This window comes from Entamoeba invadens (assembly GCF_000330505.1).
Source record: "Entamoeba invadens IP1 unplaced genomic scaffold scaff_1105074725991, whole genome shotgun sequence".
Classification (NCBI taxonomy): domain Eukaryota; phylum Evosea; order Mastigamoebida; family Endamoebidae; genus Entamoeba; species Entamoeba invadens.
The window spans coordinates 322,445-338,081 of NW_004440432.1; the positions used below are offsets into that span (position 1 = coordinate 322,445).

At 28.0% G+C, this 15,637-nt stretch overlaps 5 protein-coding genes across 5 annotated transcripts; 4 read left to right on the forward strand and 1 right to left on the reverse strand.

The window, feature by feature from the left end:
- Positions 1-2,598: 2,598 nt before the first annotated feature.
- Positions 2,599-4,281, forward strand: EIN_362040 (hypothetical protein; the record flags this gene model as incomplete). The annotated part of the gene is made up of 2 exons (XM_004257654.1): positions 2,599-3,106; positions 3,197-4,281. 2 exons carry the CDS (start codon positions 2,599-2,601, stop codon positions 4,279-4,281), a joined length of 1,593 nt encoding a protein of 530 aa, XP_004257702.1.
- Positions 4,282-4,314: 33 nt separating this feature from the next.
- Positions 4,315-4,698, forward strand: EIN_362050 (protein serine/threonine kinase, putative; the record flags this gene model as incomplete). Its single annotated transcript, XM_004257655.1, has 1 exon — positions 4,315-4,698. The coding sequence occupies one exon, from the start codon at positions 4,315-4,317 to the stop codon at positions 4,696-4,698; it is 384 nt and encodes a 127-aa protein (XP_004257703.1).
- A 963-nt stretch (positions 4,699-5,661) lies between these two features.
- Positions 5,662-6,298, forward strand: EIN_362060 (hypothetical protein; the record flags this gene model as incomplete). Its single annotated transcript, XM_004257656.1, has 2 exons — positions 5,662-5,788; positions 5,868-6,298. 2 exons carry the CDS (start codon positions 5,662-5,664, stop codon positions 6,296-6,298), a joined length of 558 nt encoding a protein of 185 aa, XP_004257704.1.
- A 6,955-nt stretch (positions 6,299-13,253) lies between these two features.
- EIN_362070 (hypothetical protein) lies at positions 13,254-13,817 on the forward strand (the record flags this gene model as incomplete). The annotated part of the gene is made up of 1 exon (XM_004257657.1): positions 13,254-13,817. The coding sequence occupies one exon, from the start codon at positions 13,254-13,256 to the stop codon at positions 13,815-13,817; it is 564 nt and encodes a 187-aa protein (XP_004257705.1).
- Positions 13,818-14,861: 1,044 nt separating this feature from the next.
- Positions 14,862-15,281, reverse strand: EIN_362080 (hypothetical protein; the record flags this gene model as incomplete). Its single annotated transcript, XM_004257658.1, has 1 exon — positions 14,862-15,281. The coding sequence occupies one exon, from the start codon at positions 15,279-15,281 to the stop codon at positions 14,862-14,864; it is 420 nt and encodes a 139-aa protein (XP_004257706.1).
- Positions 15,282-15,637: the final 356 nt, after the last annotated feature.

Below are 15,637 nucleotides of genomic sequence, written 5' to 3' on the forward strand. Positions count from 1 at the left end.
TTAACTTTTTTACCAAGTGCAAATGGAATCAACACATTTGGACTATTTCCCAATTTAACTACCATTTTTTCATAAATTGTCTCGCCAAAGTGATTTTTAAAGTCGTGGTATTGTTTAGATACATAATTTGACCTATTCTTTTTCATTCTCAAAATGTATTCTTCCTCTGTTTCTAATCTTTTCATTTTTTCTAAACACACTTCCCCTCGTTTTGAAAAATGACAAAACCTTTCTAAACGCAATAACACAAAAGTCAACAAATAGTTTAATCCGAATCTCAGTATAACCAAAACGAGAAATGTCAAAGATTTGAATGAAAGTGACGCATTTTTATTTCTTTTTCCTAAAATTGCAGATTTTTCCACTGAAAAATAACAACACTTTTTAACATTTGGAGAACCCACAAAAGTAACTTGTGAAAATGTTATCAGTTTGTAATACTTTTCAAATTCGCATTTACTCATTCCAATATAAAAATAGTAACTTTCATCATTTTCTGCAATTTCGTCCATTATTTCATTATTTTGAATGTTATCACATTCATTTTCAAGTGTTTCACCAGAAATTGAGAATAAATTGCAATTTTCTAGTTTTGTGTAATTGTTGTATTTTTCTTCTTTTGAAATGACAGTCAAAGGAGGCAAAAACAATTACTCAACACAAACAAATCATCTGGTTCAATAACATGTTCGTCTTCAAAAAGCATTTTATCATAAGCAAGTTGTTTTTTTGTCTAAGCACATAATCTATTTGAGGAATTGTTTGCGTTGCTAATTTAAATTTATTCTTTTTTGATCCTTTTTTATCTTTTTCGTTTTTTGAACATTCTTTAATTTTTTCCTTTATGTTTGTTTGCTTTGTTTTTTTGTCGATAAAATCTTTTTCCACATTTTCACTTCTTTTAATTAATAATTTTGTATTTTTTGTTGTTTTATTGGAGATTTTACGAGTTTTTCGGATAATGTTTTTTCGATTTTTTCATTGTTACGTACATTCACTTTCGATTCTGTTTTATGAGAAACTAAAGAAGGAAATTCAACTAAATCGAAATCAAAATCATCTTTAAATGGATTTTTAAAAATCTTTTGTATTGGCAAGTCTCTTTTCATTGAAATACAAGTTTTAACAAACAACTATAAATAATATGAATACTATTTTTTGTTTATTAGAAATAATTTCATTTATATTCGACAATGACACATTTTATTGATTTCACCGATCAATTATCATATTTTATTAAACAAAATTAACATTAAAATATAGCGTTTCAATTTTATTTGCATATTGAAATAATGAAAATGCCAACCAGTTTTTGATAATTTTATTTATAGAATTTTTAATCAATAGTGGCAGTGCTATAAATATCTCTGAGGATGGTAAGTCGTGTAACAAACAGACATTATCAACACGGACTTAAACATCTAAAAAGTGAAATGACGTGTTCCCATATTCAAAAATAGTAACTTACTCAATATACATTTCAGACAGATGTAAAAGTGTAAAATTTCTATTTCTGTCATCCTCAGAACTGTAAATTCGTTTAAAACACAAGTTAATATCAAAATAAAACAATCATATTAAAATACACACAATATGATTAACTTTGTTATTACAATAAATTTGAATAATTGCATAAATTACAAAATTATTAATAAATTTATGTTATTTTAAAATCACATTTTAGAAATCAGTGTTTTCGACTTTTTCACTTTTCATTTTGATAAAAAACAATTATCAATTTAAACGTAAATTTCAATCGTTTTGTTATTAAAGACGGATTCGGAAATAATTTCACTAAGTATATAATCATAATATGACCAAGTTTAATTCACGTTTTGTTAATTTCCGTCTCAAGTAAGCGAGTTATAATTATTGTTTATGTTCACTGATTATTGTTACGATTTTTTGATTGTTTTTAAATCTTTTGGCATTTCTGATAAATTATTACCATTATTTAAAATTGGAACTTTGACTTAAAATATTAAGTGTAAATTATAACTTGATCTTTAAGAGTGGGCCTTATGGGGAACTGAACCTTATGGATTTGATTTTTGTATCCTCAGGAAAACATTTTTTAATAAGGATAGCTTTGATCCTGAGGATACACCTTATCCTCAAGAAACCCTTTACTATTGGTGATAATTGTATATCATGCAAAGAAGGCAAAGTGAAAGTCACTTCAAATAGGTGTATGAGTTGTTTTGATTTAATTCCAAATTGCCAACTGTGTGAATACAACAACGGGAGTCAATTGTGTACAAAATGTTATGCGCCTTATATTATTGATAATAATAAATTTATGTGTGTTCTCGGATATTCAAACACAACACATTTTAACTCAGAAACATTAAAAAGTGATTTAAATGATCTTGGCTGTCTACACCAAGTAAATTATTAATGTTTTATATGTGATGAAGATCACGTTTTATTCAAAGGAAAATGCATCGAAAAGGAAAATAAAAGTTGCTTTGATTTTTCAGTGAAAATGTGTGATAATTGTTTCAAAAACGTCATCACTACAAACGGTGATTGTTCAATTGAAAATATGTGCAAATACCAACTCACTCACAATGACAAGACTTCTTGTTTATTATAACAATGACATACAAGAAGGCATCAAAGCCAACAAGTGCAGATATACACAAAACGAGTTTTGTTATTTGGCAAATGAAGGGTTTTACACGACACTTAATATCAATGGGGGTAACTATAAGTTGTGATAATGCAAAGATTTGCCAAGTCATTGATGGTGATAAAATCGATATATCATGTAAAAGTGAATTTGTATTAAAATTAAACATGTTGTGTTCACACGACACAAACTGTGTTAATAATAGTGGAAATGTGTGTACAACATGCCCACAAAACCATCACATTGAAAGTGGTGGATGTATTTCCAATGACAACGAGTGTGTGATTCAAAACAAAAAGATTTGCATTTTGTGTAACAACAAAATAAATGTAGATGGGAAATGCGTTTCAACCGATTCAATCAACTGTAAAGAGTTTGTTGGTGGTGTTTGTACGCAATGTGATGACGATCGTTACAAAGACACGACTGGGTGTTTGCCAAAACAAGACAAATACCCAGACTGTGAATATGTGAGTGTTGTGTCATAGTCGTGTTTGGAGTGTAACAAATCATATCTTCTTATCGACAATTCATGTGTTGAAAATGATACCAACACAACAAAAGCACTCGATTTTCAATTAAAAAGTGAAACAACAACAGACAACTGCATGTTGAGAAGTTCAAAGGGATGTATGCGATGTAAAGACGGGTATTACATAATGAACTCACTTTGTGTGAGATGTGAGTACCCATGCACACACTGCTCCAATTTGACGTATTGCACAAAGTGTGATGCGTACTCGTACACCAAGAATGGCAAGTGTTTTGAATACAATGAGTTATTAAGTGTGTGTGATGTGATGATGTCGACATTCGAGGGGTGTGTTGTGTGCAAAGATGGGTACATACGATCAAGTGATGGAAAGCAGTGCGTTAGATGTGACACATCTTGTAAAACGTGTTCCAATGATGGGGATTGTGTTATTTGTAGTGATGGATATTACAGAACTCCGAACAACAACACTAAGCTGTGCAACCCACAAACAGAATTAAACAACTGTTTGAACAAAACAACGAGTGGCTGCACACTATGTGAAGATGGTTTTGCACTAAAAGATAATTTGTGTCACAAATGTGGTGAAAACTGCACATATTGTGATGCCACTTTTGAGTGTTCAAAATGTGGTGATAACAACATTCTGAAAGACTGCGTGTGTGTTCACTTCTCACAAATACCAAACTGCATTTCATCACAAAATTCACTTTGTTTGGAGTGTGCAGATGGCTACAAGTTGAGTGACGACAAAATTGAGTGTTTTGCAAACACGAATTATGGGATGGTTGTTGGTCTTCCAGTTGCATGTGTTGTTGTGTTTGTTGTAATATTTATCTCAATAATAACAATTATTGTTTTATTTGTGTTAAAAAAGAATACAAATGAACACACCGAAAACATTTGGGTCTTCAAGATGAGTCGCTCCAATATGATGATGACTAAACTTGAAAGCGACATTCTATCAAAAAATGAAATTTCATTTGGTAATGAAAGTGACAAAATCCAAATTGAAAGTGAAAATCGTGAATTGTTGTGTGTTGGCAACTCGTCTAAAGGTAACATGAAAATTCAAATCACAACAAAAGACAAATGCGACAAATACAAAATTCGCACAGAACCAAAAATAGTGACTTTAAAAAGTGGGTTTGCATGAGAATTTGAAGTCTTTATAACACCATATTGCACAATGGATTTGAGTGACAAAATCATGATCGTATCACTTGATTTACACAGTGGTAAACAAAACACGACTTTAATGAACATCAAAACACTGGTGGAACAATCAACACGTCTTGATTACGACGAAATCAAAACAGAAAAGAAACTTGGTGAAGGCTTGTTTGGAATTGTCTACAAAGTAACTTACAGAGGAAATGTTGTTGCAATCAAGAAGATGAAACAAGTTGACAACTCAAATAATGAAAATCCAGTTGATGAATTTACCAAAGAAGTTGAAATGTTCGACAAATTTAGAAGTGAGTACATTGTTCACTTATATGACGCCGTGTTCACTCCAAACAAAGTGTGTAGGTCACTGAGTTTGCACATTATGGAAGTTGTCAGGACTTGATAAATCACAACAGATCTGATGAAGTTGACATGAAAATGCGAATCAAAATGATGAAAGATGCTTCAAAAGGAATAATATATTCACACGAAAATTGGATATTACACAGAGACATCAAGCCAGACAATATTTTGGTTGTTTCACTTGATTTAAACAGCAATGTGAATGCAAAATTGACTGATTTTGGAAGTAGTAGAAATGTTTATATGTTGATGATCACATGACATTCACAAAAGGAATTGGAACATCAAAGTACATGGCGCCTGAAATTTTAAAACAACAAAAATACACAAAACTGCCAACATTTATTCGTTTGGAATAACATTGTATGAAGTGTTTGGCTGGTGTGTTGCTTATTCAAATAAAATTTAAATTTTAATGGAAAATAGCCGAGTTTGTTATGTAGGGAAAACAACTTGAAAAAAGAAATGATATTCCAGAAACTCTGTTTAAAGCGATAGAAATGTGCCGGGTACAAGAAAAGGCAAATCGAGTATCTATTGATAGAATAGTTAATTTACTTGCTTTGTTATTGTTTTATGGTTTAATTGTTGAGTTGTTTGAACATGAATAATATCAATGTCGTCCCAAAGTGTCAAAATTTAATTTTGAAACCAAAAAGAAGAAATAAACACGGGACAAATTAAATTTACAAACGAATAGACAAAGTTCAAAAAAATTACTTGGAGAACTATACCCCGAATAACTTTTTAACTATTTTATACTCTCCAGAAGAAGTACTAAAAACTGAATGCAAAATTTTCGATTTTTATTTTTTATTGTATGAGATAAGTGATGTCTCACATATAAAATTAGATAACAACTTAAACGTGTTAGTGACACAAAGTCTGCATACAACATAACAAAAAATGTTATTTTTCAGTTCATCGTGCAAAGTTGTTTTATTCATGTGATGAAAGTGCAAAAAACAACGTTTTGAACAAATTTGGTGTGATTCAGACGTTTATGGATAAGTCGGAGGTCGGTCCCAATATCAAAATTAACGAGGAAAATCAGATGAAGGAGTTTTTTGTATTTCCCCCAAACACCAATTACGTTGGGATGTCCTTCAACTTCCTTAAAATGGTCATCCGTTCGACGCAAATTTAAAAGCGCTTTTTGAAATCATCGAAAAGAATTTTTTTGTGTGTGGAACAAAATGTGAGTTGAAGGAAGAGCGTATGACGGGTCGTTGAGTTATCAAGCGAATGGGAATGTGTGTATCACTTCATACAAAGACCCGCACATTTCTAAAACATTCGATACTTTCCGTAAAATTCCACAAATTTGTGAAACCCTAAAAATGAGTGAGGAGGAAATAGAACAGTTCGTTGTCAACATTTTGGCAGTGTACGATGCGTTTACAAGTACGCAATTTTTCTTTGAATATGGCATGGAAAAGGAAGTTGGGAATTTTGTTGAGAATTTTAATGAATTGCGAGAACAATTGTTTGGTGTTACACTTGAGAAAATAAAGGAGAAAATACACGTGATAACAGAAGGGATACAAAACGCGGTTTGTTGTGTTGCTGGTAATAAAAATCAAATTGAAAAGGCTGGCGAGAAGTTTGAACATGTTGTAAACATATTTAAGACAAAATGATTTGATTTTTTTGTTTGTTTATTATAACAGTTGTTTATGTTGAGTCCATTTTGCTTAGATTTTGTCATTTTTATGCTCATTAATTAACTTATAAATGTCTTACATTCTTTTTTACTTCTTCCTCATTTTTAAAATAGTTTTCTAAACAGTCTTTTTTTTCAAATTCCATTTTCAAACCCATTTTTTTGTCACTATAAAATCCATTTTCCTGTTCATTTGTATCATTCTTGTTATATTCAAAATAGTTTTTATATTTTTTTTGTTTTGCTCGAATGTTTGTAAAAATAAGTTTTTTGTATTATTTTTAGAAGTCGTTTCTAAATTTGTATTAAAAACATTGGGAAACATCTTTCAAAATACTTCTCTATTGTATATAAATTGTGTTTGGTGTAAGTCGCGATGATAAAATATTTCAATACAATGAACGTTGCTTAATTTTGTCAACATTTTTCTAAATATAAAGTATAATAGTTTTTGTAATATTGTTTTTGATATACACCTTTTACCTCGCCTAAATGAACTCACGTTTTAAGCTTGATATTAAAAACAATAATATCACATTTTGATTATCATGGTTGTTTCCAACAATTTAATATAAAATTTGTATATTAAACAAATTAATAATGTTTGGTGCATTTTCAACAAATATACTTTAAGTGCAAAATGGTCAATACAACAAATAAAGTGTGTATTTTCCTATTTTTCTTTTTTGGTGTTTGTTTACAAACTTGAATTTGTTAACAATAATGAGCATTTTTTAAATTTTAAATTATACTCATCAGTTGCATAAACACGTCTATATGTCATAATCTGATATCCACCCATGATATAGAACTTAATAGTTTCGGTCGAAAGTTTTTTGATCAAAAAGGATATTATTTTGATTCAATATAACACTTTCATTCATAATAAATTTAATAATATACCAAAAATGTTCTTATCATTTTTATTTGATGAAGTATTAAGTGACTAATGTTTATATGCTTTTTGACATATTTTTGTAATAAACCAAAAATTATAATTTTCAATACGATATATTGTTTTCCTTATACTCTCGCTTCGATTCAGTACAAAACTCTTGTTTTTTTAAATCCAAAATAAATTAATATTGCTTTGCTCATTTTCTTGGCAAGATCGATTACTTCTTAAAGGTATTGTTTAAATTATGTACATTATCATTGTGTTAATTGATCATACATTTAATTAATATGTTAAATTTTACTGAAAAATACAAGTGAAATTATATACTGTTATTTAAGGTGTATTAAAAAAACTACTATATAACAATCAAGTACAAACACATGTATTTATTCCAGACAATGAATATCCTAATATTATTGGATTAAATGTTTAACATTTTAAATTTGTATAAGTGATATGAAAATAATAATGTAATTATTTAAAATTAAAAAATATGTTCAAAAATCAACAAAAAAGGTATTTTATTCAAGCGTATATATTCGATTTAAAATAGTTATGATTTGTAATTTGATTGCTGTTTTATATTATTTTTTTGTTTCAAATGTAAAAAACAATAGTTTATATATTAATGTTTATATTTTTTGACATATGTCGTTTAACTCGCTGACGTACCTAATCCCCAACAAACCAATACTGTTAAAAAGAGCAGTGTTTTTGTTTTTTTTGAAAAAAATTATATTATACAGTGTAGTTCAATTATAGTAAAATGAAAATGGAATAACGAGTTCAAATTTTGAACTAATAAACAAATAAATTGCGAAAAAAATGAAAAAAAAATAAAATTTTATGACAAAAACGTAAAAAATGGCAAAATAAAAATAATGGTAAAATGCAATAACATTTATTCCAAAACAAATAAATATGTTTTTTATACACTAAACAAAAAACTATTGGTTTTGAGTTGAAATGAAATACAAATTGCAAAAGTAACATGAACACATCAGTGATAATTAAAAAACACACAAAATTTATGTGCACACAATAGTCTTAATAAAAAATATAAACTTTTCAAAAAACCCATTTTAATAACTGTGTATTTTTTCAGACAGTACGATGTAGCAAGATTTTTGACTGTTTTTTTTTCTGTCTATAATATATTTTTATCATCTTTTGGTATTTACCATATTGTGACTAATCTTTTAAAGAATTTTTATCAAAAGAATTAAAATATAACAAGCAATCATTAAAACAGTTTTTAGTGTTAAATATATATTGTTTTAAAAACAATTTCCCTCCACTACAAATAATCCACATGTTTTTATATTGTTGTCTGACTTTTTGTCAAATATGTAAACTGTTTAACCAATTGTTTGTTTATGACTTTTGACAAGTTGATGTATACAGTTACACATTTTAATAATCTATTGAAAAGAGTGTTTAAAATGAATAAGGTAAACCATAACTATGTTTATAATTTTTCAAACAACAAAAAATCAAACTTCTTTGTTTATCAATGCTATTTTATTGATTTATTTGGTGTATATTTTTAATTTTTGTTGTTTTTTACATTATGAGTAATTTATCTTTTTGTTGTCAATTAAAATTTTTAAATTATTATTATTATTATTCTTTATATTCGGGTTGCTTGATAATCAATTGCAGAAACATCACTGTCTGTAAAAGCGATGTATAATGGATTCATTTTATTGTTATGATATTTTACAACTATTTCGACTCATCATTTTCACTATAACACAGAAGCGTGTTACTCACTGTTAATAATTACCGCTATTATCAATGCGTCATTCAGTGAAAATAATTAATTGTGTTTTTTTCTTATTACGATTATTATAATTTATTTGTTTTGTCAAACAAGAAATGGCAAATTTCACATTGGTTATGTGTACTTTTATCATTGTCTTTAGATTTTATGAATAATTTTCTCAGAGTTGGCATATAATAGTCTATCTCGATAAGATTAACTATATTTTATTATAAATAACCATTTTTATTGGTCATTGTTTGTATTATTATATTTTTGAAATTTATATAACTGTCGAGCAGGACACAAATTCAATTTAGATATTGAAACACCTTTTTGAAATTAAATACAGAAATTGAATATTTAAAAACTATAAGCTACTACCATAATCAATCTCAGTTGACATTTTCACATTGAGATTGATTCAACTCATGACTAGATTGAATGTGTGATAATTTTAAACATTTGCTGCGTTTTGTGGGCTTCTTTATATATTTAAAAGTCAAAATTTGTTTTTATAAATAAAATGTTTCAAAATGCTACAATTAAGTTTTTTATTGTTGAATTGTGTTGTACTTATTAAATAATAAATCAAATGATTAATTTGATAACTTTTAAATTCGCTTTCTTTTAAACTTACTAAATCATCATTTCAATTTTAAAAACAAACATCAAGTTGTCGCAATTCACTGTTTACGGGATAATACAACCACAACAACAAAACTATATTAGGTATCCGAAATGTCAATTTTATTAACGTAAGTATAAAAAAATCAACCATTGTTCGAGTTTACAAATATTTTTAATTATTTTTTGTTTTTAATTAATGTTTTAGAAATGATACAAAATGTTTTTTTCAACTTGTAACAATAAATAAGGTTCACGATTTTACACCGACACCAGTGCACATTAATTCAATTAACTATTTTATATCAATAACATTTTTTTAAAATCAAAATTGATTTTTTGTTTTTTAATTTCACCAATTTTTAAAACATGATTACTATTTATTCTAATTATTTCTTAAAAACCAGATCGAATTAAAAAATTAACAAACCCTTTATTAATATAATATATATAGTAGATCTTTCTGATTATTATTGTTTACTAATCGTAATACTATTAATTATTTTATAAAAACTTTAAATTTCAAACAAAGATGTCTAGCACAGCAATTATTATTTCAAGAGAAAATGATAAAGAAGAAATTGTGGATGATTACCATTTTGAAACTCCGAATGATGTAATCAATAATACATGTCAATCTTTTCAAAATTATTCTTTCTCGTCTCAAGCATCAACAATGAAAAGTGCTTTTATCATGAATATCAAAGGAGGTAAAATATCTCTTTTTTGACTGCAAATAGTCATTCAAATAGTTCAAACCAGTTTTTTAAATGTACGTTTACTCATTGTCCATGTAAACTTGTTTTGGTACTGTCCAAACAAAAGAACGGAGTCGTTCAAATTACACTTAAACACCTACACACTCATAACTTTGATATTCTTCCTTGTAAAATTTATCCATTTTTTTACAGATGAAGAAAGAGCTGAAATGATAGCAAAACATAAACTTGGGGTATCTCCAGAAAATATTAAAAAGGATTTAAATCTTCCGTTTTCAAGTGTAAAAATTGGATCTATTGTAAGAAAATGCGCAGAGAAAACTGGTAGAGTACAAAGTATTGATTTGGCTGAGTATTTAAAAACTTTGGAAAACTGGAGCACTGTTATGATAAAGTCAAAAGGTGGAGTGTTTGTTGGTTGTGTAGCGATAAACGAACTTTTATGTAAAAAATGCAACATTGAAGAACTAATTTTGGATGACACTTGTGGGACAAATGAATTTGGAATGCCTTTATATGTAGGAATTCTTGTAGACAAAAGTAGTCATAGTCACTGTGTGTTTTTTTCGATAACACCAAACAGAACTTCCGAATCGTTCAAAATGGTATTAACTATCCTAAAACGAAGTGTAAATCCAAGAGTGATTATTTGTGATAGGTGTCAAAGTCAAACTGTAGCCATAAAAGAAGTATATCCCACAGTTTTTATAGTGTATTGTACGGTGCATATAAGACGTAATATTGTTGCGGCTTTTGGCAAGTGCCACCCAATTATTACAATTTACAATAAAGTCGTTTTTGGAGGTTGTGAAAGAGAAGAAGTGTTATTAGATGAATTGAATAAATTAGTAATTAAAGATGGTAATGATCAAATTCAAAAATATTTAGATGAAGAAGATGTTTTTTTGGTGGAAATTGCATTCTTAATACAGTTGATCAATTAATCGAATCACTCAACCAATGTGCTATCGAGTCAAAAGAGAAAGGAGTCACTTTAACCAAGTCGAGAATGATAATTGACCTTCTCAAATGTGCAAAAACGTGGCTACCAAGCTCAACAAATAAATATACAACGTCAAGTGGAATTGAAGGATTTTTTGGGTGGCTTAAGCGAAGAACGTTGCATGAGAAACTTAAATTAGTCGAACTTGTTAAATATATTATTGAATGTGCTCAAGACTTAGAACTTAAAGCCAGTCTTTCGGAACTCAACAGCGAAGAAAAAACACACTCAATCTTTTCTGTGAAGATAATGTCGCTTTAAGTCTTACTAAAATAGCAGTTTCTGATCTTCTTTATAGTTTTAAAATGGCGAACAATCAATACACACCAAAAATATGGGAACAACAAGAACACAAAACAGACAAAATGGGTGTACATGTTGTTCTTATATTAAAACTGGTGTTCCGTGTCATCATCTTGTGAATTTTTATATCGTATCATTGACAAAAATTCCACTTTGTTTGTTCAAATTAAACAGAACCAAGTCCGTACGAGTAGTATGTACTCATGAGTGCAAAATATACAATCCTGAGAATTATGGTTCTATTTCCTATACAGATTATCAAATGGTTCTTGAGAAATTTTATCCCAACGCAAAGGAGAACCCCAGTTTGCTTCCATTGGTGATAAAAGTTTTTGAAGGAGAGAAAGTTTTTTTCGAAGACAAAAAAGAAGAAAAAATAGAAATCGAAGAGGGTGTAAAAAGAATATCATTTTCTAGAACAGAAATATCTATGATAACAATTGGGGATGAAACTGTATCTATGACTAAGAGTACAACCATTGAACGGATAAAGGATCCCAAAAAGGTAAGTAAAATGAAGCAAATAGTCGCAGCCAACCTAGTTGCATATTCAGAAGGATCTAAAAAAACTTCCAAAAAAGAAGAGAGTGTGTTATATTTGTAACCAGTTGGGACATTATTCCAAGTGTTGTCCAGAACGAGTTAATTTTGGTGAACAACAATAAATAACTATTAAAAGTTTATTAATTTATTAATAATAAATAAAAAAATAATATAATAAAAAGTTATTATTGTTAATTATAATTAAATATAACTATAAATTATTCAACAGATGTTATGTACTTTGTAATTATATAATTTAGAAAACAAAAATTCAATTTTGATTTAAAAAAATGTTATTGATATAAAAATAGTTTATTGAATTAATGTGCACTGGTGTCGGTGTAATCGTGAACCTCAATAAATATTATATTTCACTATAATTTGCTAAAGCCGACTTTTTCCACCAACTTTTTATTATTTAGGTTGTAATTTTTGTTCTGTTTTGCTTTTAAATTTTTATATAAAAAAATAAATGCACAAAACGATTTTTTGGTATAAAAAATAAAAATAATTCCATTATGATAATTTTATATTATTTATTTTTATCTATTTTTTCAGGAAAATCACCTAATAATATATCAAAATTATTTAAACAGTTTTGGGACAAAATTTTAAAAAACTGTTAAAAAGAGCAGTATTGGGTTGTTGGCGAGTTAAAATAGATTGTTAATTAAACAAATATAATAATCTTAAAATAACATTTTATATTATAATTTTAATATAATAATAATTTTTATTGATGTTTTAAAAACAATTCAACTCAAACAAAGATGAAGATTACAACTGAAATGACTCGATGTTTGATTTTTAATTTTAGAAAAAAACATGTTTTAATAATATAATACAATATATTGATAAAATGATTAGTTTTATAGGTATACAATCTATTGAAATTGACTATTCAGAAAAAAAAATAATTGTTATAAATATTTTAAGTGTTGTTTTTTTTAAACAAAACAATATAAATTAAGAATCTAACACATTGAATGAAAAATCGATTTTTCATGATAATATACATGTTATTATTAAGTGTACATTACTATTTAAACTCGAGTCATAAACTTATTTACATATAAAATGATTTACATAATTCTTGTTGTATTTGTAGCTCAAGCAGAATATCTTATGACCACGGATAATGAATACATGAATGTTTATCTTCTTGATAAGTGTTATTATACTGGAGGCAACACTTATACTAAATTTGTGAGAGAAGACAAAAAAGCAAAAGGTTACACATCAACAACTTGTGGTAATTGGCATGATGAGGGTTCTTTTGATCTCAAGAACGGTCAGTCCTTTGTTGATAACCTTCCAGAATACTTAGTTGTTGATTATGCATACATTGATGCTAAAGACTGCAAAATCAAAGAAAGTGAAGCAAGACCAATAGAAACACTTCTAAAATCTGGTTGTATCAAAACGTCAGAAACAACTTCAACAAAAACGGAAATTAAAGATGGAAAGTTCATTAAAAATGATTATGATGCATCCAACAGCTGTACTGGAACCCCATCAAATATCATCAACAAAGAAATGGACAAATGCTTCACAGATAAAGATGGCTTTTACCACACCGCCAAAGACTCTGCTGTGACTCTTTCAGCGATCATGGCGTTTGTCTTGGCTCTTTTACTTTAATTAAGTTTTGGAGAAATGTTTATTTAAATGTATTGAATTTTATAATTTTACTAAAAATATAATGAAAAAAAAATTAATTGAGTTTAGATAAGGTACCTACATTGACCACCACCACATTTACCAAAATATAATATTCGCCGCAAGTGTTTTTTTATAAAAAGTCCACTTTTCAAACACTAATGCGTCCCACCCACTTTCATTGTAAGTAATGTGTGGACGAGGATGTGGTTCCACCTCGTTTGCGGGGGGGGGGGTCAGGGGGGATCCGCGCCAAAAGAGGACTTGGAAATGTGTGAAACGGTACAAACAGACTGTTCGATTGCGTCTTTATGAACCTTCTTTTCAATGCTCCGTCTCACTCGGTTTCACTAACTCGAAATGAATTTTCGGCGTTTCTTGAATTAGGGAACCAGACCTAATATCTTCCCAGTTTCCTATTTACTATAATTTTAATTTGAATATGATTCCAAATAGAAAAAACAAATTTATTTTAAGAGGTGGTTGTCAATGTAGTCCCAATTGTTATAATTGAATACAAAATTTCATTTCCTCTTGTTTCAAATTCATGTTCATTGTTTGTTATAATTGTTTAAATTGACAACAATAGCATTTTCAACATTATTATTGAAATGATTTAACAACTTAAGGAAAGACAAACATATTTCAAAATTATTTATTTGTTCTTTTTAAACTGATATTTTAATTAAATAATTTACAACGCGATTACATTTTCTGCTTTTTAACGGTGTTAAAGAATTTTATATTATTTCAACTGGAATTAATTAAACTTTGGATTTTTATTTCAAAATGTTTTAACACTTTGAAAACATAGTTTCACGGCTTTTACTAAAATTTCAATGTATTTTATTAATTCCTATTTTATACACATGTTATTTCTATTTGTCAACCAGAAAATATTATATACATATTTTATTATAACTTATTAATTAATATTGTAAAAATTTAATTGTTGATTGTTAAGAACCTTGTCATTAATATAAGTATTTAAATATTAATTTTAAATGGATTATACTTTCTTTTGAGTTATACACTTGAAGATTCAGTGGTTTCTGAGCTTTGTTGCATTTTATCGTGTAACTCTTGTCTTTGCATTTCCACTTGCATATTTACTTCTGGTTCATTGTTATTTTCTTCACAGTGATCTGGCACATAGTCACTTTGATTTAATTCACTACAGTCAAGACCCTTTTTTAAAAATAACACAAATGCGTAGATAGTGCAATAGGTATAACCAACAGCAGTAATTCCCAAAGATACAATGCATGTTATGAGATACCCACCATCCGGTCCGATCATTTCAACGCACCCATCACCCTTTGACATGTTAAGTAATTTTGCTGGACAAGTGGTATGTCCTCCCAAGTCTTTACATTTTTCAATATCGGTTGGTATATATTTCACAAATGGGCAGTCTATAAAATACTCAAAATGCTTTTCGTTCATCCGTGTATTTAAACAACACGATGACTGTGTGTCAATCGATTTATATATTATAATTAACAACTTAAATTATTGTTTCATTGTTTACATTAATACCATATATATTATAAATGAATATTTTTATTCAATTTATAATGCTAGGTAAGTGTTTCGAAATAAATAATATAAATATTAAAATGAGTATTTGATATATATTACAAAATAATGTTGTTATTAAAAATATTTAATAACAACTTGTTTTATTGTGTTTTACTGTTGTATTTGTTACAGCATCATTTTATAATATCAACAAACTTCGTTTTCAAATTTTATTCTTTTCTCGAAATTAACATCACTCCATTTGAATGGAACCCTCGTCG